Below are 26,329 nucleotides of genomic sequence, written 5' to 3'. Positions count from 1 at the left end.
TTTACTTTGTCAAATGCTTTTTCATAATCTATAAACAAAAGATGATTTTGCAAATTAAATTCTCTTCTTTTCTCTATAAGTAGTTTTAAACAGAAAGTTGCATCCATTGTAGAGCATCCTTTTCTAAATCCATTTTGACATTCTAATAATATTTTTTCACTATATATTTTTAGTTTTTCATTAAGTATTCTGCTATATATTTTGTAGCATGTATTCAATAAACTAATACCTCTGTAGTTAGCAGGGTTTGTTTTATCCCCTTTTTTAAATATAGGTATTACTATGCTTGTATTCCATTCTATTGGTATTTGTCCATTTGTATATGTTTTATTTAAAAATTTTAGTAATCTTTGATAAAATTTTTTTCCAGGAAATTTATACAGTTCAGAGTTTATCCCATCTTCTGCTGATTTGCCATTTTTTTATTTTATTTAGGTTGTCCTTTAAATCTTTCATTGTTATCATATCATTTAAGGTATTTTGTAAGTTTCTGGTGTAATTATTTTTGAAGCCAGTATTATCCGTCCAAAGATCTGTAAAGTAATCCAAGAATTCTTTTATATCTATTTTCACAATTTATATTTGCAGTTTCTTTTATATCTGCATTCATGTTTTAGTATTTTGTATGCACTGGATCTTATTTTTTGTATATGTCATTTTCTAGATATGATACAAATTTTTCCCAGCTTTTTCTGGGTCTCTTTCTGCTTTCTCATTTGGCTATTGCTCGTCTTTTTTTTTTTTGCATTCAATTTCATCTTCTTGTTTTTTGCTACTTAACCATCTTTTAAAAGCCAGTTTTTTGTTTTTATTTCATTGTTCCATATATGTGATTTTTTATTTTTATGATATTTTTTGTGTGTTCCTAGACTTTCATATACTGCTGGTGCGATAATTTCTTTTATATTATTCCATTCTTTCTCAATGTCTTCATTTTCTTGTATTTTTTCTAAGTAGTTATTAATCCTCTGTTTGTATAAATTTCTTATACTTGAATCATAGTCTTACTTTGTAATTAGATTTTGTTTCTCTAGTTTGTTTATTTTTTTGTATTTTTTTGTAGCCAGTTTGGTGGAAATCTTAGTTTTGCCTGTACTAACTAGTGATCTGTGTCAATTTCTAGCCCTCTTCTAACTTTAATGTCTAGGAAGAGGTTTGCTTAAGTACTGCAATTTATTAGACTTCTACTACTCATATATGTATGTGCTAGTTTTGGGATCTGGCCTCAGAGAACACTAATAAAATCTGATCCAGTAAGCATTTTATTTCAGAACAAACCTTATGCTTATGAACAGTTTATAGACAACTGAGTGGTAAGAAACTAGGTGATAAGACAAATGGGTGACAAAACAGATGGGCAATAGTCAAATACAGATACTCCTTCCAATACATTGCCTATCATCTGGACAGTCCTATCATTTTTGACATTCAATATACCAGAAAGTTCAAGCTGAGATTCAAAGACAATACAATCAAAATGACAGTTCAGTAAAGCAATGAATGTTGAGTTCCATAGGACTGCTTTTGTACCTTTTAGCAATGTTGTGGAAACATTTGAACTGTGGTTGTCGAAAGGATGGAAGGAACAGCATGATATAGAGGGTGTTATACCTCAGGTTAAAACTGGTTACAGAAACAAGGACGAGTCTGTTCAAGAAGATTGCGGCAAGAAATTAATGAATAAAGAATGGGTTGCATGTTATCAAGAATTCAAATGCAACAATTAGCTTCTACTCTACATAAAGAGTTTTGTTCCATCTGCATAATCATGTTTATATCATTTTATGTGTTATTAATACTTTTTAAACTTGGACCTAACCTGGACATTTTATAATTACATAACATTCTTTTTATCATATAATATTTTATTTGGTGTGCAAGAACTGTACATTTTATAATAATTTATCTTCTTTCATTGGAAGAATTTTATTTTATATGTAATAAATAGTCTTCTGAAATTTGGACTTTACTTGGAGAGTTTATAGTTTTTTTTTTTAATCATATTTTATTGCTATGTGTAAGAAAAGTCTTTTAAAAATTTTACCTGACTAGTTTGTCTCATGGGTAAACCCTGTCATCTAGCTGTCTGTATCCCAAATATCCTCTTGGCTTGTTGACTATCACCTAACTGTCACTGAACCATATGAGCTACTTTTTCATCTTTTAAATATGAGAGGGATGGTGTAAAGAATAGCCAACACATCAAGGAGTATTGTAGCATGAATAGTAGAGGATTAATACAGAATATTTACTATCAAAATGTTTACCAATTGTTTACAAATGTTCATTCCCTTCTCTTACCTCAAAATCCTTCAGCCCCTCCTCCCAAAAAACAGTGATAAAAACATACTTCATTCTTTATGGTGAAATATTTTAAATTAATTTTTAAAATCAAATTCATGAAAAGAGTTAAAAATTTCACTGTAGCTATACAAAGTAAGATAAAAAATTTTTTTTTTGACTGACTGCCCAGATGACATTATTACAGTTAGTACATTGGAAGATGTTGGAAGTTTATTTTGCACTTGGTTAGACTATAATAAATTTAATGTAATCTTTTATCCAAGTGCCTGAAGATATTTCAGATGCAAACTTTGTTTGCACCTGAAAATATCTTCAGGACTGAGGTAAGGTGGTACATCCCTTGGCAACTTGGAGCAAAGGTGGACCAAGCTCTCATCACTCTTGTCCCATAATGCAAAGCACATCTCCTTGCGGACATGTATACTGCTATGCATTAAGGGAAGGGCCACTCCCAGACCGGTTTCAACCTTTATTGAGGTCTCGTCAGTGGGAGGCAGACCCAGAGTGGTGATACTAAGGCAGAAGCAATGGAGAGGTCATGTTTACCTATTATTATTAAATTACTCTGGATTTAGATAAAGATGTTGGAAGTGGGAGATACTGAGACAAGGAGTGATGAGAGCTTGGTCCACCTTTGCTCCGAGTTGCCAAGGGATGTACCACCTTACCTCAGTCCTGAAGATATTTTCAGGTGCAAATTTTGTTTGCTTACACTTGGATAAAGGATTAAACTAAATTTATTACAGTTAGTACACTTGCTGATCACTTTTCTCCTTATATACTCTTCACAACATTTTCCTCTTTTTTTTTTGCAGCTCTTGCTTAATGATACTACTTTTAACTCCTACCTCATTTACCTTTCTGATCTGGGTATACATTCTTATATTGCCTCTTTCAGATACTCCTTGATTATTCACTACTGACATCCTTTCTGTGCAGATTCTTATGCCTTGGCACTGCTTCAAGCTACCTCCTAAACTTGTCATTATCTCATTATCACCTGCCTTATACTTTTACATGTTTGGCAACTAAGTCAAGCATGGTGATTCTCCAAGTGAAGGCAATCTTGCTATCATGGTTATGGATAGATCTTCTGATCCTGTAACCAGATCCAGCACTCTCAAATTCCAAGCCCCCTTCATCACATGGCATTTCAAGTAATAATCTCTTTTTGTAGGTGAATAAATTCTTTCCTTCTTGCTATGTGACACTGTAATTGAAATTCTCTATAATAAGAATTTGGCCTGCATTCATTGTGCTAATTTGCTGATGCACATCTTTCATATTTTCCCTTGCATTTCCTGTTCTATAGCAGCAACCTACTATATATTTTATCTTGTTGGTCTCTGTTTCACACCAGGTTGCTCAAATGAATTGTCTTCATCATCTCTCTGTCTTCCTAATCACCTCCTACTCTTTTTGGGTTGCAGTTCATATGCTATTCCTGTAACTACATCATCTTCTATCAACCAATTCTCACTAATTCCTATAACTTGGCTAGGTTGCATCAACCAATGCCAGCCAAAAACTTCTCCCTCTATTCCTGATATGTCTGTCATCAGTATATAAAAACTGCAATATCCAGTTAGGCCCAAAACCTACTTTCTTGCCACATTTTGTCATTTAAGAGACTAGATTCTGCATTTTATTGGTCATTCTTATACTAATGGGTGCTTGCACACACTCAACATGTCCCTTCCTCTTCCAGAGTAGCTCTAAGTTCTCTTTTTGCTTTCTGGGACAACGTTAAGTGCAGTCATAAGTATTATTTAAGTTCTTCCATTCATATTTAGTCCATAGGTTTACAAACAACGTTGTTTCTTTTGCACTACCTATAGACTCAGTTGCAATCATTGCCCTCCTCAACTCACTTCTGTCATACTTTGGCAAGAGACTTAAAATTTTTTTTCTCTCTCTCACTCGCTTTTTTTCTGTTCTTCCAGTAACTCTTTCATATTCTCTCTCATAGGATATTTTTCACCTTTCAAGTTACTGTGCCTGCCAAAACAGTCAGTCCTTTCACCTTATCTTTTTTGCATCCTCATAGCTTTACTAATCACATAATTCACTTCTCTTTGCATAACCAAATTCCTTTCTTCCTTTTAATCACTTCCTTGTACACAACAGTGTCATGTCATAGGTCTTGGGACCTCTTATTTGTGGGGCTGATAAAAATAAATAAATAAAAGAAACCCCACTAAACTTGGCAATTTATATTTACTCAACTTTTCTCCATAACCAACATTTCAGTGTTCTGATATTACTTTTAATGACTATCACTGGATCCTCCAGAGTTCCTATCATCACAAATGGAAACAAGGTGACCAAATTTGAACACAGTTGTCTGTGTATGATCTGACCAATGTTTTATACAGCGCTACAATCACCTCCTTATCCTTACTTATCAGTCTGCTCTTTATCACAGTGGCAGCAGCAGTGTGCTGTATAGTTTTGCAATATGCAGTATAGCTTGTCCACCTCCTGAAGTAGAGTTCTGCACAGCACACAGCTTTTACCTGTAAACTCCAAAGTGCAAAATTTTGCACTTATTAATATTAACATAGCAATCCTACCCATTGCTCCAAGCTGAGAGGGATAGAATCGCAGTTTAATTTAAATCTTTTTGAATGAAGTCAACGTCAGCATCACTCCTTATTACTTTCCCCAACTTTGCATCATTAGCGAACAACTGAAGATCCTCTATCAATCCATGAAATATCATTAATAAATTTAATAAATACATTAAACAGTAGAGGCAAGAAAAGAACTCTATAGCACATCACAGGTTACCTTTCTTTTCCAGGACTGCATATAATTTGTAAAATGAAGGATGCTGTAGAGGTAGGTAATCATATAAGCACATCTACATTACCAACCATCAAAGAGCATTCCAGCATAATTTTTTCGTCATGGCAGACAAGAACACTGTGCACTCATAATGGTAATATGCCATATTCATCAGGGAAGAAGAAGTTGTTTATAGTGGCATTCTTTTTTCATTTGCTCTAATAAACTTCTATATTTAAGTTAAAAAACTTAAATATAGTTAAAATTAAAATAATGTGTTTAGAAAGTTATTTTTTATGACATAAAAATATTCCATTTTGTCCAGTCTACAGCTGCTCGCTAGCTGGCAAAATCTGCTCACCATGGGTGAGTGTATTTGTAATTAATCTATTTTCTGTCCCCATCCTCTCCAGCTTGTACATGTCACACTTTATAGACTGCTACATGACTAACTTGTTGTGTGTAATCCATCAATGCCTTTGCAAAGTCTAAGAATATCACTCTATATTAGTTTTCCTTACCCAAGACATTCATTGCTTTTTCATCATAAAATCATAAAGTAACAGTAGATTGCTAGAGCTCTCAGTAGGTCTTGCTTTAGTGATCTACTTTTATTCACAAACAAATGCACCTTTCATGGAAAATCCTCTGTATTCTATTACTAACCAACCTCTCTAATATCTTAATTATAACTGCTGATATACAGAATGAGCTATAAGTGAAAACTTCTGTTCTAGAACCATACTTATGTGGTGGCACTATTTTGCTTTCTTTCCACTCCTTCAGAATCTTTTCTCCTGCAAAAAAAAAAAAAAAAAAAAAAAAAAAAAAACCTTAAACTTTCAAGAAATTAAGCTAAAATAATTCAATCTGTATTATTACAGGTTGACTTATTTTACATTGGTGCAGTATAGAAATAAAAATTGCCATGCAGCACCTAATAAACAGAGTCATTATCCAGTTTTATTAGAAAATATCTGATAAGAGGAAGTATAACCCTTTAGCTTTTGGAAGAACCTGCACTTTTCAGGACAAGGATGCTAGGAGATAGCTTAAAGTATTGTTGCTGTCCATGTAGATGTTATCACAAACTAGTGAGCTTTACTTCATACTGTGCTAGATCCCAGATGCAAATAGCTTCTTCCATATCATCCATCAATGATTATTACAGATTTATTGACCACCAACTAAAAATCACCCTCCTGCTTCTGAAACCATTCCAGAATGATCTCTGCCTTGTGACATAGTGCACTATCATGTTGAAGTAACCATTATCAGATAGATACTGTGAGCAAGAAGGAATGAATCCCATAGCCTGAGGGATCTACCACAGTATGATCACAATCTAGCCTGAGCTTCATTTCATACTGTGGTAGATCCCTCAGCTGTAGCATCAGCATCATATGAGAAGACCTAATATATGCCAGCCAAATACTCTCCAAGTCATCATACTGCTAATGGCCAGCAGCATTACCACTTAGCATAGGTGAATGTTTCAGACACAGGTAGTTATATGTAGCATGTTCTTGAGTTAGCAGTCCTGTCCTGAGAATTTAATTATTTTTGTCAAGGATGATGAAAAACTTCTAATGTTGTTAACAAAGAAGTGTTATAATGCTCACAATTCTACATCAGCACCAAATACTATAGTAAATACCCTGAAGTGAACCGCTGGCAATATAAGTTCACCTCAGTGAAGCATGAGAGCTCAGATAGTTGAAATATAACTTAAAGTATAACTTTTTATCTTTTTGTAACATTTAACTCATCATTGTCTAATAATGTTATTTAAAATAAATTTAAAAAGAACTTGGAATTATTGTGTTATTATTATTATTGCACAGGCATCTTCATGGAGTCCAAAGTCTCATCATGGGAGACTCATACTAATAACAATGCCTGTCTTTATCTCTCTTTAAGCTAATTCACCAACAAGTACCTCTAGCAGCCCATTCCACTCATTCACCACTGTCTATGCCAAAAATCTGGTTAGTTTCTAACTACCCTCTTACACAATCTCCAGGGTTTGCCCTTGTTCTCTTCAATCAAGTCAAGTACTGAACATTTTCTTTAACACCTATTCTATAAACTCATTTAGTAACTTGTGTTTCTACCATGTTCCTGCTTTTTCTATCTGTCAACTTAAACTTTGTAATCCACAAATTTTCAGTTCGTCCTCATAGAGCACTCCACACACCAATGACCATTTTGGTCTCACTTCTGAATTCCGTCCACTTTTTCCACATCACCAAGAAACTCAGGCAGCAGATCTGTGCACAATCTAGATGTAGTCAAATCTATATAAGAAGGAATAACATTAATTTGAAAACTCGTTGTCCCTTAGCAGGAGGGATCACAATATATGTAACCAGTATTAATTTAGAATTGTGTTCTCAGTTTTCTTAATAATATCATGATTAATTTAGTATATAAATACTGCTGAATATTACCCTATTATGAAGGTCAAAATGTAGAATGTTATATAATTAGAAATAATACATAATTTATAAGCATTTCTAAATTTTTGTATTCATTATTACTTATTTGTATTGCATTCAAAGTATAGTAAGCCAAGTTATATAATCTTTCTTTTGTGATTTAAAGAGAAATTTGTAGCTCAAAGTTAATTAATATTGAATTAATACTGCTGTTTTCTAATAACTAAAATTGACATATAATTTTCTTCTTTTTTTTTTTGTAGATTGCTTCTCGTGAACTAAGTATTGGATGCTATCCTGATCATAATTTTTTGAGTGCCAGTATTCCTGTTCATAGACTTCATGTTCATCTAAAGCGCCTTGTTGCAAAAGGTTATAAAGTTGGTGTTGTCAAGCAGACTGAAACCTCTGCACTGAAGGCAGCAAGTGATACTAAGTGTTCCGTTTTTAAAAGAAAGCTTCAGGCTTTGTATACAAAATCTACACTCATTGGAGAGGATATCCTGAAAATACATTATCTGGCAGAATTTATGTACCTGCTTTGTTCATTCATTCATTTAATGCTTTTATGATAATTTTTGTTTAACTTCTTCAATAACTGATGCATGAGTAATAATTGGTTTTCTAAAAAAAATGAATATTGAGAATTTTGTTTGTATAGATATTTGAATCCCTTCATACATTTTTGCTTCTTCACCTTTCACATTATTTTTCTGAATTTTCGTACTATTTTTAAAGTCTAAATTACTAAAAGCATTTTTGGTACAGAAGATTCTTCTTTCATTTCAAGTGTTTTCAAGTATGTCTCTGTAATGTATCTTTTTTTTTAAAAAAATAATAAGTAAAATTGTCAACACTTAGCCAACTTATCAATCTTGTTGGTTAGTAATGTTGGTGTAGCCCTATATTGAATAAGCCTTGCTAACCAAATATCTTAATAAGAATAGTGACAGCAAGATTATTCATCGGGTTACTCAGAGGCCTCATACATCATTACTGTTAGTTTTGTCCAGTATCTAAAGTAGGTAATGTTTCAGAGCTTTATTCTTCCAGAGATATTCAGTCTAGTCCTGGGGTGTAATGTTAACTCTGAAAACATTATCATATTATTGTTAGATAAAATGCTGGAAAAAATAAACTAGGTGTTTTTTTGTAAACTAGGCCTTTCAAATTTTCAGTAAGTAAAATGGTGGTATTATAAATGTTATTAAACTAATTTTGTATCTAGTGGTAGATGAATTTCATCATCTTAAAAAGCCAAAATATAAGATCTGACAAAATTGGAGACACGTAACACATTAATTAGGAAGAGAATTTTTGGTAGGAAGTTAATGATGATGTAAATTTAATTAAGCTGGACTATATATAAGTATCCTGCACCTCTTGAGGGTACATATCTGGTAATAATGATGATAAATGCTAGTCTTTATGCTTATAATTTTAGATATGGTATTATTTTGAAACCCATATAAAATAAAATTGAAATAATTTTCATTATTAATTTTGAGATTTTTAAGATAGCATAAATTTGTATACAGTAATACTTCAGAAGAATCTAAGTTTTAGTGTAAAACTAACAAGTAAGAAAATGACACATAGTCATAGCAATAGCTTTCTTGACTTTTGCATATAGCAATATAAGATCATTCTTAATTTTGACAGTTGAACTGAAGATCTGCTTGCATACTGTAGACATAATTTCACTCTAAATTGACTCTGATAATATTGGAGTGTCTTGACAGATAATACATTATTTTGATGGAAAATTGTCAATAGGAAGTTAGTAATGATGTAACTATTTTGTGTAGTATTATTATAATATACTGTACACTTGTTGAGGGTACATATCAGGAATTTGATGAATGATAAAGACAATGAAATTTGCTGTTAAAATGGCCCTGTTGAAATAGCAATTCTGAGTAGTCAAATAAAATATTCAATATTTTATTTAATTCCATGAAACCCAGAGAGACAGTATAATTTTGAATAGTTTTGATAATGAAAAAAAAATGGGGGGAGGAGGAATATTATGTTAATTTCAAATTACTTAGAATAAGGATGAGATTAATTGGGCATTAGCTGTGTTTAGTGTTTGGACCAGTTTTAACTTTGAATCTGGGAGTTGGGTTGGAGGTGGAGGTTGATCAGGCACTAGAGACTACAAGATTCTGAAGGGAATTGGCGATGGGAACAGATGGGTTCAATGTCAGAATCAGATTGAAAATAAGGATGTTGAGGAGGGGGAGGACATCACTTTGCATTTGGGAATATGTGGGCAAAGCTAGTCTGGGGCAGAACAAGTGGTTAGTGATGGAATGTTGGGGAGACCCAAAGCATGAACAGATCTTGGTTGGATAGGTTGATGCAGCTGGAGATGGGTTTTTTTTTGGGGGGGGGGGGGGGGCGAAAGAAAGGTAGAATATGGCAATATTGGAATCCTGAGAAGTGATTGACTGAAGTGGGTAATGTTTTAGAGCTTTACTCTCCCAGAGATGTTCGGTCTGAGCCTGAGTAATGTTACCTCTGAAAACATCATATTATGTCAGAAAAAATGCTGGAAAAAATAAACTAGGTGTTTAAACTGTTACACTAAAACTGTAAATGAACCGAATACAATTGCATTTTTATAAAAAAAAAGAAGAACGCGTACATCACTTCTCTGTTCCATCATTGTTTAAAATCCAACTTTTTCCTATGGAATAAAACTATTTATCAACAAACTAGGCGTTTGTTATAAACTAGGCCTTTCAAATTTTCAGTAAGTAAAATGGTGGTATCATGTGATTAAACTCTGATAATATTGGAGTAGAAACATAGAAATAGCCATAGAAACAGAATTATTAAGTAAAGAAGCAAAAAAAAAAAAAGTGTGGTGTTTATGGTTGTATAACAGAGAGGAGACCTCCATGTAGCTTTTTAAGGAATGTGGAGAGCCGACTAGGGATTCTGACTTAATGTTCAATCCTCACCTTCTTGTGGTGCATCCTATTAGGTATCTAACTAGATACTGAACAACTGAAGATAGGCTGACAACTTGGGATTTAGCTGCCCAAATTTTATTCTTATTGGCTTAATCTATAATGCAAAATGATAGTACAACATGACAGAATTTCATGTCAGCTGGGGCTTTGCCTGGTTAAACAAGGCCACATTGTTTTTACCAGGGAACCAGGTGAACAGCAGCACAAAGTGAGTTACTGGAACAAATCTCAGAACACATCCATCCTAATTCAACATCAGCAGAGTTCAGGATTGGTACTATCAACATAAGAAGCATCAATAGAAAAGAAATGAAACTGACAGAAGAATTGGATAAGTGCCAAATCAAGATAATTGGTCTGACTGAAACAAAAGACAAAAACAGGTGGGATCTTTCTAAGCAACAAATACAAAATACAAAATTCAGGCAATAACAATCAGGGAAAAGAAGGAGTGGTTATAGTATTCAACACTAAATACAAGGATAATCTTTTTGAATGGCAGGCAATATCAAGTAGAGAGATGTGGGCAAATATCAGATGGGAAACTGGACAGTGAGTTTATTTGTGTCATTAACTGGATTTTCTGGATACTCTAATACTTTGTAACTTTATTGATAATATTGAATTTTCTGTTTGCGGAAGCCATCCTTCACTGGCTGGTATCCACACAACTTCACATCAGCATCCTTCAAAAAAAAGAGTTATCAAAATCCTCATGCACCAAACATGCACAGCTTCTTCTTATGACTTTCTTCTATTAGGAGAATTAACTATAGCTCACTCTATCACTTAATGGATATAATGAAACCATGATACAGAAAATAATCAAAATAATTATCATCCTTCTGCCATACAATCTGATGTTAAAGGGACTTCTGAACAAATAGCAAGGATTCTCCGCAAATATAACCTGTATACACCACTTTTAAACTAGCCTGGAAGTTATTTTCTTTCCTACCACCAGTTAAGGATTAATTATCACCTCTGTCCTTGCCTAGTGTTTAATAGATACCCTGTTCCTGTCAATTTTGCCGCTTTGGACAGATTGGCCATTCTGCTGAGACAGAATCCAAATATAAGATTTTGGAATCAGAGAGTTCAGGCCCTGCTTCCGATGATCGACATTAGACACAGAGTTCACTAGAATCAATTACACCACAATAGGTTTGAATGGGAGATTCACTACAATATGTTTAAATTTGATTGTCTATTTCTTTAATCATCTGTCACCCATCCTAATCTTAATCGAACAGACTGTATACCTATCTCTGAGTTTTGGGAAGTAATTGCAATTAATTATTTATAATTTTTTAAAATTACATAACTATACCTGTTTCTCTGGAACTTTAATAGTGTTTCCTCCTGCTCGCTCATCTGTAACTAAATCACATGGAGGTATGCACATGCTGTGACTCATTTTTGTGTGTATATTTTAAATTTTTGTAGCCAGTTCTTGTGCTTCTTAAATGATGTGTTATTTGAACAAAATATATAGGAGTATTTAATAAATTCTAGTTTCCTTTACATACATGAAACTATTATTTAAAAAATAGTATTGTCTACCACATATTATTTCAGTAAACAACTGGTAACTGATTTACACCATATACCTGTACTGTTTTTAACAGCTTTTCTCTTAATTCCTTGTCATATGTCTTTCCCATTTCTACAAAACTTGAAATACGGTTTTGTTATCTTCCCATAATTTCTTAGTGAATTGTCTTAAAATGATAATCTGATCCTGACAACATCTATTTGATGCCTGAACCCAGCTTGTTCTTCTCAGCTTCTTTTCCACAATGTTTTCTTAACCTTTTCTTGGGTATATTTGCATAAATTTTACAGGAACACTTAGTAGAGAAATTCCTCTGTAAATTCACATATTCACTTTTATTTCCCTTTTATAAATAGGTATTATGTGAGCTCTGCTCCATTCATCTGGAATTAGACCCTCTGATCATATCTATGAATTATGCATTGTAGCTAGTTTAAAATTTTTATACCTTTTATACCTCCATCTTTGAGCATTTCTGATCAGGTATATCATCTACCCCAGCTGCCTTTCTATATTTCACGTTTTTGATAGATTTTTCTACTTTCGTTATATCTATTCCCAATTCTGATCTTTATCTTCAGTTTTCATGTCACCTTTATTATCTTTGATTCCTTTTACAGTACTCTTTTTCCAATTCTGAGCTTTTTCAATAGCCTGGAAAATATTTTATTACCTTCCTGATATTTATTTTTTAGATTTTAGTTTTTAAAGATGTAATTAAACTGTAGATTTTTTTCCACACTTATTGGAAAAAATAGTGTTTTGTGCCAGCAAGAGGTAATGGTGAGAAGATTACTAGGAAACTTTAATACCATTAAAGTAGTCAATTAAGGTTTTATGGTTTAATTCAGTAAATATATATAAGCGTTGATGCTTTTGCTGAGTCTTAGAATTATTTAAGTGAACTGAATGGAAGTGTACTATTTAAGACGATTCTCCATTATTATCAGTTAAAATTATAAGGTAAAAAATGCTCTAAGAATGTTATCTATCCTTAACCAATGCTACATGTAAATCCATTATCTGGGACGACATTAGAAAATGGAAATAATGAAGAAATCACTGGTCATTTCTCAGCTGGTTATTTAATGTGTATCTATGAGAACTCTATTAAAAGCAAAAAAGATGCAGTCAATATTGGAATAATAGTAAGTTTTATTCATATAAATTATTTAATTTTCATATTAGGCAAACATTTCTGTTATATTTATCAAAAAAAAAATACATGACATATCATTGTACTACTACTACTATGTTCACTGAGCATCTACAGATGCTGTATGGTCACTCTGATGCTCGGTGATGTTCCACACCAGGCCTCGCCATGTAGTCCTGTTGTTTGCTTTTCTGGTGGCCTCAACTCTCTGAAGATCAGTCACTCCACACACACACACACACAAATGCCATCCATCCATCTCATTGATGGTCTACCCCTGCCTCTTTTTCCAGGAATTTTACCTTCTATTACTGTTCTGAGAAGTCCTCCTTCCATCCTATCTATGTATCCAAAATATTTTAATTTTCTTCTGTCAGTATCCTTAAGGAGCCTTAAAGTTCTACTGATCTTTTCTAACACCTATTCATTTGTACGCCTTTCAGTATATGATATCCTCAACAGCCTTCTGTAACACCACATCTCAAAAGCAGATATCCATTTCTTATCTGACTTCTTTAGGTTCCAAGTCTCACATCCATAAGTCGCTGTTGGAATATATCATTGTGCTTGATACCAAATATGTTCCCTAACTTCGCATACAACTACTAAGCAAGTCTGCACAACAGAATTGCATCAGTATACGACGAAAAGATTTTTAAAGTTAGCACTATTCAAGCATTCTATTTATAATGGAAATTGAGTACTGGACACTTTCAGTCTATAATAAACAGATTAGTTAAGTTTAATCCTTTATCCAAGTGTAAGCAAACAAAGTTTGCACCTGAAGTATCTTCAGGATTGAGGCAACTCGTGGTAGAGATGGGCCAAGCTCTCATTACTACTTGTCTTAGTATCTCCCATAATGCACAATACATCTCCTTGCAATCATGTATAATGCTATTCATTAATCGAAGGGCCACTACCCAGACCGGTTTTGACCTTTATTGAGGTCTCGTCAGTGAGAGCCAAACCCAGAGGTGGTGATACTAAGTTGGACGCAATGGAGAACTCATATTTACTTATATGAGTTGCCAAAAGGTATCTCACCTTATTATTAAATTACTCTAGATTTAAAGAAAGATGTTGGAAGTTATCCCCCACTTGGTTAGAATATAATAAATTTAGTTTAATCCTTTATCCGAGTGTAAGCAAACAAAGTTTGCTCCTGAAGTATCTTCAGGACTGAGGCAACTCGTGGTAAAGGTGGACCAAGCTCTCATCACTACTTATCAGTCACTGACAAGACCTCAATAAAGGTTGAAACCAGTCTGGATAGTGGCCCTTTCCTTAATGCATAGCATTATACATGTCTGCAAGGAGATGTGCTTTGCATTATGGGACATACTAAGACAAGTAGTGATGAGAGCTTGGTCCACCTTTACCATGTAAAGGTGGACCAAGTTATCTCACCACCTCTGGGTCTGGTTGCCTCAATAGTTGCCTCAGTCCCAAAGATACTTCAGGAGCAAACTTTGTTTGCTTACACTTGGATAAAGGATTAAACTAAATTTATTATATTCTAACCAAGTGGGATAAAACTTCCAACAAACAGATTAGTTCCAAAAACATTAACACTCTGTTCCATAAACCAGAACTCTGTTCAGTAATCATTGATGCAGCCCTGGAATATTTGTGAGATGTCTATGTTTTGGACATGATGCAGTGATCATGCAGATTTTTTTTTTTTTTTTTTAATTGGGAATTTCTATATGTATATGTGTGTGTGAGTAATGGATGGATGGATGGAAGGAAGATCAATGCTCTCATGCATGTACCTTAAACCCATTCACAGTTTCTGTATCACCACTCTCAGGCAATGCAGTCTGCTTATCAACACTCTTCATTCAAAGCACCCTCACTATTTACTGCCTTTCTCACACCCTCCTTATACAGCTTCCAGATGGTCTGTTATACCAAACAGGAACCTTTAGTGTTAGGTTTGTGATGAACAAGGTTCTTTGTTACTAATTATATATTGGGTTTTATCCTTTATCCAAGTGTAAGCAAACAAAGTTTGCCCCTGAAGTACTTTCAGGACTGGGGTAACTTGTGTTAAGGTGGTATAAGTTCTCATCAATTGCCTTAGTATCTCCCATAATGCAAAACACATCTCCTTGCAGACATGTATAATGCTATGCATTAAGGGAAGGGGCCACTACTCAGACTGGTTTCAACCTTTATTAAGGTCTCGTCAGTGGGAGCCAGACCCAGAGGTGGTGGTGATACTAAGGTGGAAGTAATGGAGAAGTCCTTTAGACTTCTAGTCTCTGGAGAGTATCCTTTATCTAAGTGTAAGCACTTAGATAAAGGATAAAACCCAATATATAATTAGTAGCATAGCCAAGTGAAGAAAAAAAAAAACTTCCATAAACTTATCTCTAACTTAGAGAATTTTAATAATAGGATGTGGCATCCTTTGGCAACTCGTATAGGCAAGTGATGATAACTTATACCACCTTAACACGAGTTGCCCCAGTCCTGAAAGTACTTCATGCACAAACTTTGTTTGCTTACACTTGGATAAAGGATAAAACCCAATATGTAATTAATATCATAGCCAAGTGAAAAAAAAAAACTTCCATAAAGGTTGTTTGTTCTTAACGTATCATACTGTGGTGAAACTGAATCATCTGCTAACATCCACTTAGTTGAACATAAAAAATATAAACACTTCCATAACTATGATCACTTAAGTCTAGCTGACCATTCCTTGGGGATACCTAGCAGAGGATCAGATGGAATAAAACTGTCATGTTTCATCATATCAAATACAAATTTGAAAGACTTTTTAGAATCCAAAGCAGATTAAAAAAAAAAACAGTCCAATCTTAATAAATACAGTTGTGTTTGACTTCCCAAGATTTCGGAGAAACTAACTTTAATTCTTAGGCTTCCTGTCCAACAGCTATTGCTAGCCAGCAACATCCATAGAGGATACACCTCATAGGACTTAAGGTTTTAAATAGTCTAATTTCTTCCACTTACTGTTTTGTGTGTATTATTACAAATTTTAATATTGTATTCCTGAAGATGTCTCCATAATAGAAACAAAATATTGGAATGATTAAACCTGCTGTTTAATTGTTGGAACTTTTTGCCACTTGGTTATACTATAAATTAAATATGCGAAGAAATTATATTCTTTGTTTAATCCTTTATCCAAGTGTAAGTAAACAAATTGTGTGCCTGAAGTTTTTTTAGGACAGGGTAACTCATATATAGAGACTAATGAATTCACATCACTTGCCTCAGTATCCCATAATGCAAAGCACATATCCTTACAGACATGTATAATGGTATGCATTATGGAAAGGGTCACTATCCAGACTGGTTTCAACCTTTATTGAGGTCTCATCAGTGGGTGCCAGACCCTGAGGTGATACCAAGGTTGAAGTAATGCAGAAATCATATTTCCATATATGAGTAGCCAAAAGGTGTCACACTTTTAATCATCTTTAATTTATAGTATAAGCAAGTGGAAAAACTTCCAACAACGCTCTCTAATCTAGAGTATTTTAACAATAAGGTGTGACACCTTTAGGCTACTCATATATGGAAATATGACTTCTGCATTACTTCAACCTTTAAATAGGTTGGTATTTGACAAAAGAGTAAAAATGTCATTCATTTCAGTACTGTGAAGTGTAAAGTTGTCCACTTTTGCCAGAGAAGATGGAACAGGATATATTGTAGTGGAGGAACTTCACTACAGGAGGTGGAGCTGGCAAGGGATCTGGGAGCATTGTGGGCAGGTAGCTAAAGTTCAGGGGACATATTGTGAAAGTTGTAATAGTTATCCTGAAAATTTCTGGCACAGTGAGACGGGAACACTGACACGGATAAGAAAGTGATAGTTCCATTGTATATGGTATCAATCAGGTCACAATCTATGCAGATCTAGTTACTGTGATATGTTGATACAAAACAATAGAGTGAGTGCAGAGGCAAGTGATGATATGATTGATGCATAGCATGGGGGCAAAAATGAGAGATCATCCCTGGTATCTATATATTGTATGTAGGAAATGGGTGGAACACATTTGCTAGGTTAGGTGTGAAATGCCTCAGTGCTGAATATTTTCACAGAAGGGTATTATTTGTATTGTGGTTTGTGAAATGAATCTTACACTCTGATTCACCTTCAATTGAAATCTCTTATAAAGGTGAGCTGGCCTGGTTTGCTGAGTGGTTAGTGTATCCACTTTCCAGCCAAGAGGTGGCATGTTTGAATCCTGCCAAGAGCATAGATGGTTGTGATTGTCCTACCAACCAATTACCATATGTACCGGTGTCCTGGTGCAGTATGACCTTTGATGTCTTTGTGCCATTAAAATCAAATGAAAAAAAAAAAAAAATCTTATAAAGGTTCCATGTGTCCAAGATGAAATTTGAATCTGGATCACTACGTTTAATGGGCAGATATTCATGACAGTACCAAAGAGGCACTCATAAAACAGTGGCCAAAGGATGCACTGAAGTTACCAGGGCAGTGGGTTACATATTTTTTACCCTTACTCATTATTTTTATTGTGATCACAGCTATTGCTGTAGCCTGAGAATACCTTACCACCAAAGGTAAAATTTTGGTAATACTGAGTACATCTTTTACATATTGTGTCATGTTGTGATTTACTAACCACGAAAATCATATGTATAACCAATACCTAAGTTGTAAATACACATTCTTAACAAACATTTCATTCCTCTAAAAATAAAATATCTGAAATAATTTTTTTAACATTTCTTTTCTGTCTTTGCTAATTGATTATACTGTTAAAAATTAGACAAGTGTTAGTGGACATTTAAAAAATTATGTTTATTTTTTTATTATGATGCATTTCTTATTAATATTCTTCATATTACTTTATTAGTGTATTCAACCAACAACAGGTGATATTTTCTATGACTGTTTTGAAGATAAACCCCCAAGAGGAGAACTGGAAAGTTATTTAGCTCGCTTACAACCTGTTGAAGTTCTTCTCCCACTGTCTGTTCTCACATCAGAGACAGAAAACCTCATAAAGCATTTCATATTATCAAAGTAAGTAAGTACAATATGATGACTTCCACTTTTAATATACACATATATCAGAGTTTATAAAGTAGTTATGAGGGGTTTCTGAAAAGTAAGGTAACACATTTTTTCCTCTTAATAATGGTGAAAGGAAATGAGATAAAACACAGTGGACAGATAGTCCCATAAATAATGTTCAAAAAGACTGCCACTGTATTGTGGCACTACTGTTGCCTCACATCTATTTCCAGTTGCAAGATGGTGGCTACTGTGCGAGTGTAAGCCAAAACAGGTGTCCGTGAAGTTATTCATTTTTTGCAAACAAAAGGGGGCTTCACCAAGTGACTCTCACTGAAGTTGTTGCTGTGTGTGACAAAAAGGTGATGTTGCACCAAAAATACACTGCACCAAAAACACACCTGCAAAGAAGCAGGTATGTTTTTGGTGCAGTGTATTTAAAGCAGGCCATCGTGACATTGAAGATCAGCATCGGGAAGGCAGACCTTCATCGAGCAAGACAGAAGATAACATTTCGTGCATTAAAGGCATCATTCTTGAAGACTGTCAAGTTAAACTGTGTGAAATTGCACAAGTGGTGAACTTGAATATGTCGACTGTTTACAAAATTGTTCATGATGTCTTTGGTATGTGCTCCCACTGCATGCCCTGGCAATTATCAGAGGAGCACAAGGCAACATGCATGAGGGTGCATCTATAAAATCTGATATGATACAGTGAAAAAGGTGAGGATTTTCTCCCTTGCCTAGTCAAGAGATGAAACATTGGTTCATCACTTTACCCCAGAAAGCAAACAAGACTTCATGACCTGGAAACATCTATAATCTCCTGTGTGCAAAAAATTCAGAACTGTTCCTGCTATCTTGAAAAGTCATGGCCTCAGTGTTCAGGGATTGCCAAGGTGTTCTATTGATGGATCTTGCCAAAGGGATGAACAATCAATGCCAAGCTTTGCTGTGCTACGTTTTACAAAGTAAAAGCCAACGTTTGACACAAACAACCAGGGCTCCTGACAAGTGCCATGATTTTGGTGCTCGTCAACGCTTCTCTACACACCACTTGTTTGTGGTTGCACTGTAATCATTGGGAAACTCTGCCCTCATTCCCCCCTTATAGTCTGGACTTAGCACCTTCAGACTTCCATTTGCCCCCCCCCCCCCCCCCGAAACACCCTTCTGGAAGGCATTTCACTGTGGATGAGAAAGTTCATCAGGCAGTGTGATATGATTTGTTACTGGGTGTGGCACAGATTTCTTCAGTACTGGTATTGATAAACCAGTCTATTGTTGGAACAGTGCATCAATAGATTTGTATCTTATTCTTAATTTAATCTTAATAAATTAAGATATAAATTTATTTATATCAATAAATTTTAACATGCACTATTTTGGGGAGAAGTAATGCATGGTTCACTTATTTCTTGGTGTATAATTTCAACTTCTTGTTATTAAACATCCTTGAGAAAAAAAAAATGTGTTACCTTTCTTTTTTTGGAAACCCCTCCTGTAAAGGTAGTAAATTGTTACCTGATCTTATTCTCATTGAACTCATTCATTGAATGTGTTCAATGAGAATAAGATAGAGCACTCACTACTTCCTGTGGCAATCCATTCCACCCATTCAGCACCCTCCAAACAAAAAATCTAGTCCTCACACCCTTGTTACCTACACTCTTACAGTTTCTAGTGAGTGAACTCCTTTTTTGTCTCTCTTACTTCAGCATTTTGAAGGGGAGGAAGAAGGCTTCTGTGACAATTCTCTATCTCTCTTCTTAATAGCATATCTGTTTTTATCACATCTCCTCTTTTCCCTCTGTCAGCTGTCTATTAGTCATCTGCCTTCTTCTGAATTTGATTCTCCCATATAATACTCTTGATTATTTGTCCATGCTACGTTATCCATGTCAGGTGGCTCATATTCCCATTTGTTTCAGTTTATATAACAGAGTTCCATACACTATTCTGTTGAATGCTTTTGCAAAGTCCAGCAGTTTCATTGTGTAGCCTTTTATTCAACTAAGTTGTCACTTAATGATGAAAAATGAACCAATTGTTCAAGAAAAACCAATTCTAAAGATTCATCTTGTTCCCTATAGAGTATCATATTCCTATCTACTCATTCCTGAATTCTGCCTTTTACTGACTTCTCCACTACCTCAAGTACCACTTCTGAGATACCAGCTGCAAAATATACTAGACAAGAAAGTATATTACTCTTTTAATCTTTACCCAAGAATAAGCAAACAAAGCTTGCACATGAAGGATCTTCACAACTAGACTACTTTTATATAGAAGCTGTTGACTTCACATTATGGGAAAAGTCACTACCCAGATTGGTTTTGTCCTTTATGAGGTGTCATCATTGGAAACTAGACCCAAGAAGATACTAAAGTTAAATCAATACAGAAATCATACATCTTTCCATATATAAGTAGTAAAATGGTGTTATCACCATATTATTAAAATACACTGGATCAGTGATAGTAGAAAGGTTTTACACTTACAAAGTAAATTATATTAGTCAAGAAATGATATCCCTGTTTTAATCTTTTATCCAAATATACGTAAACAGTGTTTCCACATGAGGTATCTTCACAGGAAGGCACTGCCCTTCCCATGAGGCACATAGCAATATACATATCAGAAAAGAAGTATACTGCACATTATGGGATTCTTCTGGTATAATTTACTGTAATCAAGTGGAAAAATTTATAAACCTACAGCTGTCTCAGATCCAGAATATTTTAATAATATGTTGATACACCATTTGACTATTTCTCTATGGAAAATATATGACTTTTGTGTTGATTTAGCTTTAATATCTTCCTGGGTCCAGTTCCCCCACTAATGAGATCTTGAAATTTCAGATAAGTACTTACATTTTTTTTCTGCATCCTTAATTTTGATATTTTTAATGTTATTTTGCTAGTGCTATGGTGTTCCCCTCTCCCATTTGCATGTGACTGTTCAAGCAAGCATTCATAAGATTGTTGTTAGAGCAATTTATAATCTGCACTACAGCATTTATTTTAATCATATCATGGCCATAATTTTATAGTAGCTCAGCTACAATATTCGCTGGTAGTGTAGAACTGTTTCTATATCAAGATTTTTTTTTTTTTTTGTCTTATGATGAAAGGATTTTCTTTTCTTTCCTTTTTTTTTTTTTTAAATTTTAATATTGATACCATTTTCTCTTAGGAATTGAAATTTCAGCATCTGAAGAGGTGAGATAAGGTTTTAAAAGGTGGCTAAGATTTTAAAAGTGATAGTAGTGACTGATAAGATATATTCTTTCACACTGTATGGTGGAGGGAAGTATTTAGTTCTAATTAAAAATGTGAAAATTAGGGATAAACTGTGATATGGTTTTATATTCTAAGGAGCACAGTTAATACCTGTAATGCTAGAAGCCAAGTAAGAACAGTGAAAATTGAGAGATTTCCAGTGGAATACATAGAAAGCAGCAATGAAATCCTTATCCAGACATTCTAAAAATGTGGTAGAATCACTTAACATAAAAAGGTACCTCAAATGAAGACCCAGCTTTTCTGGTGACGTCATCTTCACAATGGACATGAACATGCCCATACCCAAGTTTGTTAACATCGGTACAGCTCAAGTTATTATTATTATTATTATTATTCAGGCCTCCATGGAGTCAAAAGACTCATCGTGAGAGGTCTTTCCTAAGAAACACAAAGTCTATCAAGACTCATCAAGGGGAGGTTCTCCCTAAGAAACACAAAGTCTATCATACCACTCCTTAAACTCATGACCGTTCTCGCTCTCACCACTCCATCAGGCAATGCATTCCATGTCTCAACCACCCTCCATGCATAGAAACCACTCCGCACCCTCTTGCTCACAGTTTCCTTTCGTAACTTCCAGGGATGGCCTCTTGTCATTGCATTATAGTGAACTATCCAAGGGTGCAGAGACACTGCCTGCATCGCAACTTGTATGATCACGTAGACAGCAACTGTCCCAAAACTAAATATTTTGACTGTGTAGAGATCATACATATTGCCAGTCATTTTCTCAAGCCATGCTGGAAAGTCTTAACATCACATTACTACCTGTTTACATTTGTTGAAAGAGTTGTTGACTTCACATTGGTTGCGACTTCACATTGCCAGGAGCACTTGTAGACTTTCAGGACTGCATATAGACACGGCAGGCCCTTCCACAATGAGTTTTTTCACTCCATGGAAATCAAATAATAATAATAATAATAAATGGCTTTTAAAAAAATAATAATAATTTCCTGTTAATAATAATAATGAAGAGTTTTCTCAGAATTTCATATATCTAATATAATTTATCACTTTTTTTTTTAAATTTCATATAGCACAGTATTTTATGTGTCAGATGTGTAATTTCGGATTAAATCTGCCACTATAGGCAGTGGATTAACATGCTAGTTTTACATAAATGGCCAGGGGAATATTTTCTGGTCCTTTATGTAATACAATACAATTAGAGCAATATTTTTGTTTTTTTCCTTTCACATAGGTGATGTTATTATTTTATTGATTTTAACCAATAAAAATATTAGTATTGCAATAATGCAGAAAGAAAATATTAGTATTTTCTTTCTGCATTATTGTTGCTGTGGTACCATGCATTATCACAGCATTGATAATACATTATTATGACAGGTGTAATAAAGGGTGTTGGGAGAATGAGACATTTCTGTATTGTGTGATTGCAGCTCAAAGATAGCATTTAGTAAATACATATTACAGTTATTGTTTCTTTATTTTCATCATTTTACTGAATGTGTGATATGACTGGGTCAACTTAATCAACTGCCTCAAAAATAAATATGATATTTTAAATTTATTTATTTTTGAGGCAGTTGATTTTCTGCCAAAGCAGTCCCAGTGATTTAGTCCCAGAGCAGTCCAAATGATTTAGAGAATTAAAAATTCTCTAAATCATTTTCATTAAAAAATTAAATGAACTAAATTTGCCCATATTAAAACCAAAATAATTTAAAATCAAGCATAGTAATAATTATTTATGTCCTGCCCAGAAGAAAAGGATGACATCAAGTGATGTCATCTTTTTCTTCTTTTGGCTTTTGTCTCTGCAGCTTAAATTGAGTCATGGCCTCCTAGATTTGTTAGATTTGTTGCCTCCAACCCTCTCTGTCTAAAACTTTACTTCTCCAGTTTGGCCATTATAATATGATGTTACTATCTTGACTAATGGTGTAGTGTCTGTCATCTTGTTCTAGCTTTTCCTTTTGGTCTTTTACCAAGAATTTTACTATTTAATGTCTTCTAAAGAATACTGTCATTTTCCAAATGAAAAACATATTTTGCTGACTGCAACTTTCTGAACTTGATTATACTAGATATTGTGGATTCTTTATATATAAAGTTGATATAATTCTAGTTGTATCTGATCCTACAGAGACCATTATCATTCACTGTACCAAATAGATATCACAGGAAGCATGAAATGTTATGTGTTGAGAAATCATTCTAGTTTGGAAAGATTTTTGTCTCTCAAAGTTTGTTTAATGTAAGCTTATGGTAGTGTCCATTAATCACTATTGATTACGCTTGTAGATAAATTATAAATGGAAAAGGTTTTTAAACAAAATTTAAAAACCTTTTCCTTCTTTCAGTATTTCATTTATTTCAAAATTTCAAATAATCTGTTCTGAAATAAACAAAGTTTCTTGCATACATATAAAGTTTAATATTCATACAGGGATTTTGTTCAGCAACATTTATTAAAAAATGTTATATAGTAAGAATTTCTCTCTTTTTTTTTTTTTTTTTTTTTTTAATTTCAGTGCTACAGCAGTCGATGAGATGCGTGTAGAGCGTATATCCAATGATCACTTTGAGTATACAAATGCACTTATAACAGTTACAGAGTTCTATAATCTTCCTGGAGAATCAACTGCAGAAGATCAGTCATCATCTCATTCCAGGAGTGTTCAGAATATGCTGAATTTACCATCGGTAGTACTCTGTTCTCTTTCAGCATTAATTACCTATCTGAAAGATTTTGGTTTAGAATCTGTGCTACATGCTAGGTAATTTAATTAAAAATTAAAACTGTTATCTTGAAATATTACTAATCAGCAGATGACTTTTTTCTCTGGTTTCTTGTAACAAGTAAATCGATATTCTGGCACAAACTTTGTTTTTAGTTACATTGCATTAAGCATAACAGGTACCTTTTTTCTCTTATTTATTCAACCCATGATACCAGTGTGCTGTGGTTTTTAACATTTGATATATGGATTGCTATAAAAGAATACTTTATGAATAAAATATTTCAGGTCATAACTTTATTGACCTGATATTAACTTTGAAGATTGCTGTTCTAGTTAAACAACCAACAGGCTGTGGATTTGAATCTTACTGTGGCACTGATATTTGTGAATATCTTTAGTAGTAAATAAATATTATTGCCTGTTGTAAGACCACCATCTTGCTTATTTGAAGCCAGAAGCTGGTTGAAAAAGTATCATGTTTGATCTCTGGAGTATTTTTCATTTATCTAACCTAGCTCACCAATATGGCACTAATATATTGTAGAGGTCCATAATCTTGGTTTGGAATCTGCTAGATTAAGGAATATAAAATCAAATGATAAATTAAAAGAAAGAAACCAGAATGGAAAGAAAAAACACACTTTTTTAATATATGGATGTTTATATACTGTGAGTTCCCTGTAGCATGTTTTTTTTTTTGTTGGGTCAGAAAGTAAATTATACTTGACAATAAATTATATTTTTGTTTTATCGTTTACTCCCCTAGACCTACCTGGTGTATACCAGGTCCCTTGCAGCTGCAAATTGTCCTACTTTGGTCAAACAGGCTGGACAGCAAATATCAGAATCTCAGAACACAAGGATTACATCCGATTTCACCAGTACAGCCACTCTGGGCTTGCAGACCATGCTCTGGATACTCGCCACAGAATAAGGTGGAAGAAAGCCACAGTAATACACCGCAGCAAGTTCAAATATGAACGACTATTCATGGAATCAGCCTCAGCCCTTAGGAACATGCCAAACCTCAACAAATTTGGATGCATGAGACTGCCCCAAATTTGGGAAACATATATCAGCCCAAAGGCCAAGAACACCTAATATAGCCTGCCAGGGGGCACCAGCAGGACTTTAGGAAAATGGTAGCTTCCTCGTTTCATTTCTCATTTGCTGTTATTTAGTACTTGCGTGCACGTGTCTTTATCTTAAGTTCCCATGAAGATGGCAACATGACGTTGCCGAAATATCGGAAAGTACATATTAAAGTCGATTTAATTTATATTTCTAGTGTATGCTGTCAATTCCTTAAGTATTTAGTTATCATGTTTAACTAGCATATACGCCTTTCTACAAGAATTACGTTTACTTAGACATACACAAACAAAATTTTGCACATGAAATTACTTCATATGTAAACCATGACCTTATACTTCATGATATTTGGAAGCCTTTGCACTGTTTGTGTAACTTTGCGAGACCCCCTGTTCTGTCAGTAACTATCTACAGGTATTACATAACAGCATATACAGCACATATGATGTGTCAAATGGTATATGCCTAGCTATTTTATTGGCAATAGTATTGTTAACAAAAACAAAATAGGAAAAAAAAAGACATTTTTAGATCTTCTTGTATGTTCTCTATTCTTTCTATGCTGTTAGCCATTTGAACGCAAAGCACATGTTTGAGTTTCATGTTAAATTTACTTATAAATAAATCTATGAGTTTATCCCACATTGTTTATTCACATAAGTAAGTTTTTTTTTCATGAAAGTGGCAGGCAATGAACAAGTTTAACGGGGTAGTATGGCAGACTTTATGTTTGTCTGAGGCTTTGTGCCTATGGTTCCACAGAAGGTATAAAGCCTTAGAAAACCTCAAGTTGTGTTCTTAGAGAAAACTGACAAAAGTAAAAGGAAAATCTGGTTTTTGTTGTTGATCTTAATAGCATAATACAAAATGAATATACGACATATAGAAATATGAGAGATTTATTTCTCTTCAGGATGTGGGCTGGTCATTACTAGCTTTATGTTCCAGTTTAAAGATGCACATGAA

The 26,329-nt window shown here is 34.0% G+C and overlaps 1 protein-coding gene across 1 annotated transcript in view; it reads left to right on the top strand.

Annotated features, from left to right (window-relative positions):
• The window catches only part of LOC150092964 (DNA mismatch repair protein Msh3-like), a 209,898-nt gene that overhangs the window by 44,834 nt on the left and 138,735 nt on the right, over positions 1–26,329 (top strand). Inside the window, exons 4-7 of the mRNA XM_090414114.1 lie at positions 7,793–8,061; positions 13,066–13,213; positions 18,093–18,262; positions 24,062–24,307. Of these exons, the coding sequence (XP_090270240.1) occupies positions 7,793–8,061; positions 13,066–13,213; positions 18,093–18,262; positions 24,062–24,307 (833 nt within the window). The remainder of the gene's footprint in view (positions 1–7,792; positions 8,062–13,065; positions 13,214–18,092; positions 18,263–24,061; positions 24,308–26,329) is intronic.

Source organism: Typopeltis vanoorti, chromosome 24, assembly GCF_054136105.1.
Source record: "Typopeltis vanoorti isolate ZY-2024b chromosome 24, IOZ_Tvanoo_1.0, whole genome shotgun sequence".
In the NCBI taxonomy this organism is placed as follows: Eukaryota; Metazoa; Arthropoda; class Arachnida; order Uropygi; family Thelyphonidae; genus Typopeltis; species Typopeltis vanoorti.
The sequence above is the reverse complement of the archived record's forward strand: the minus strand, read 5'-3'. Positions and strand labels throughout refer to the sequence as shown.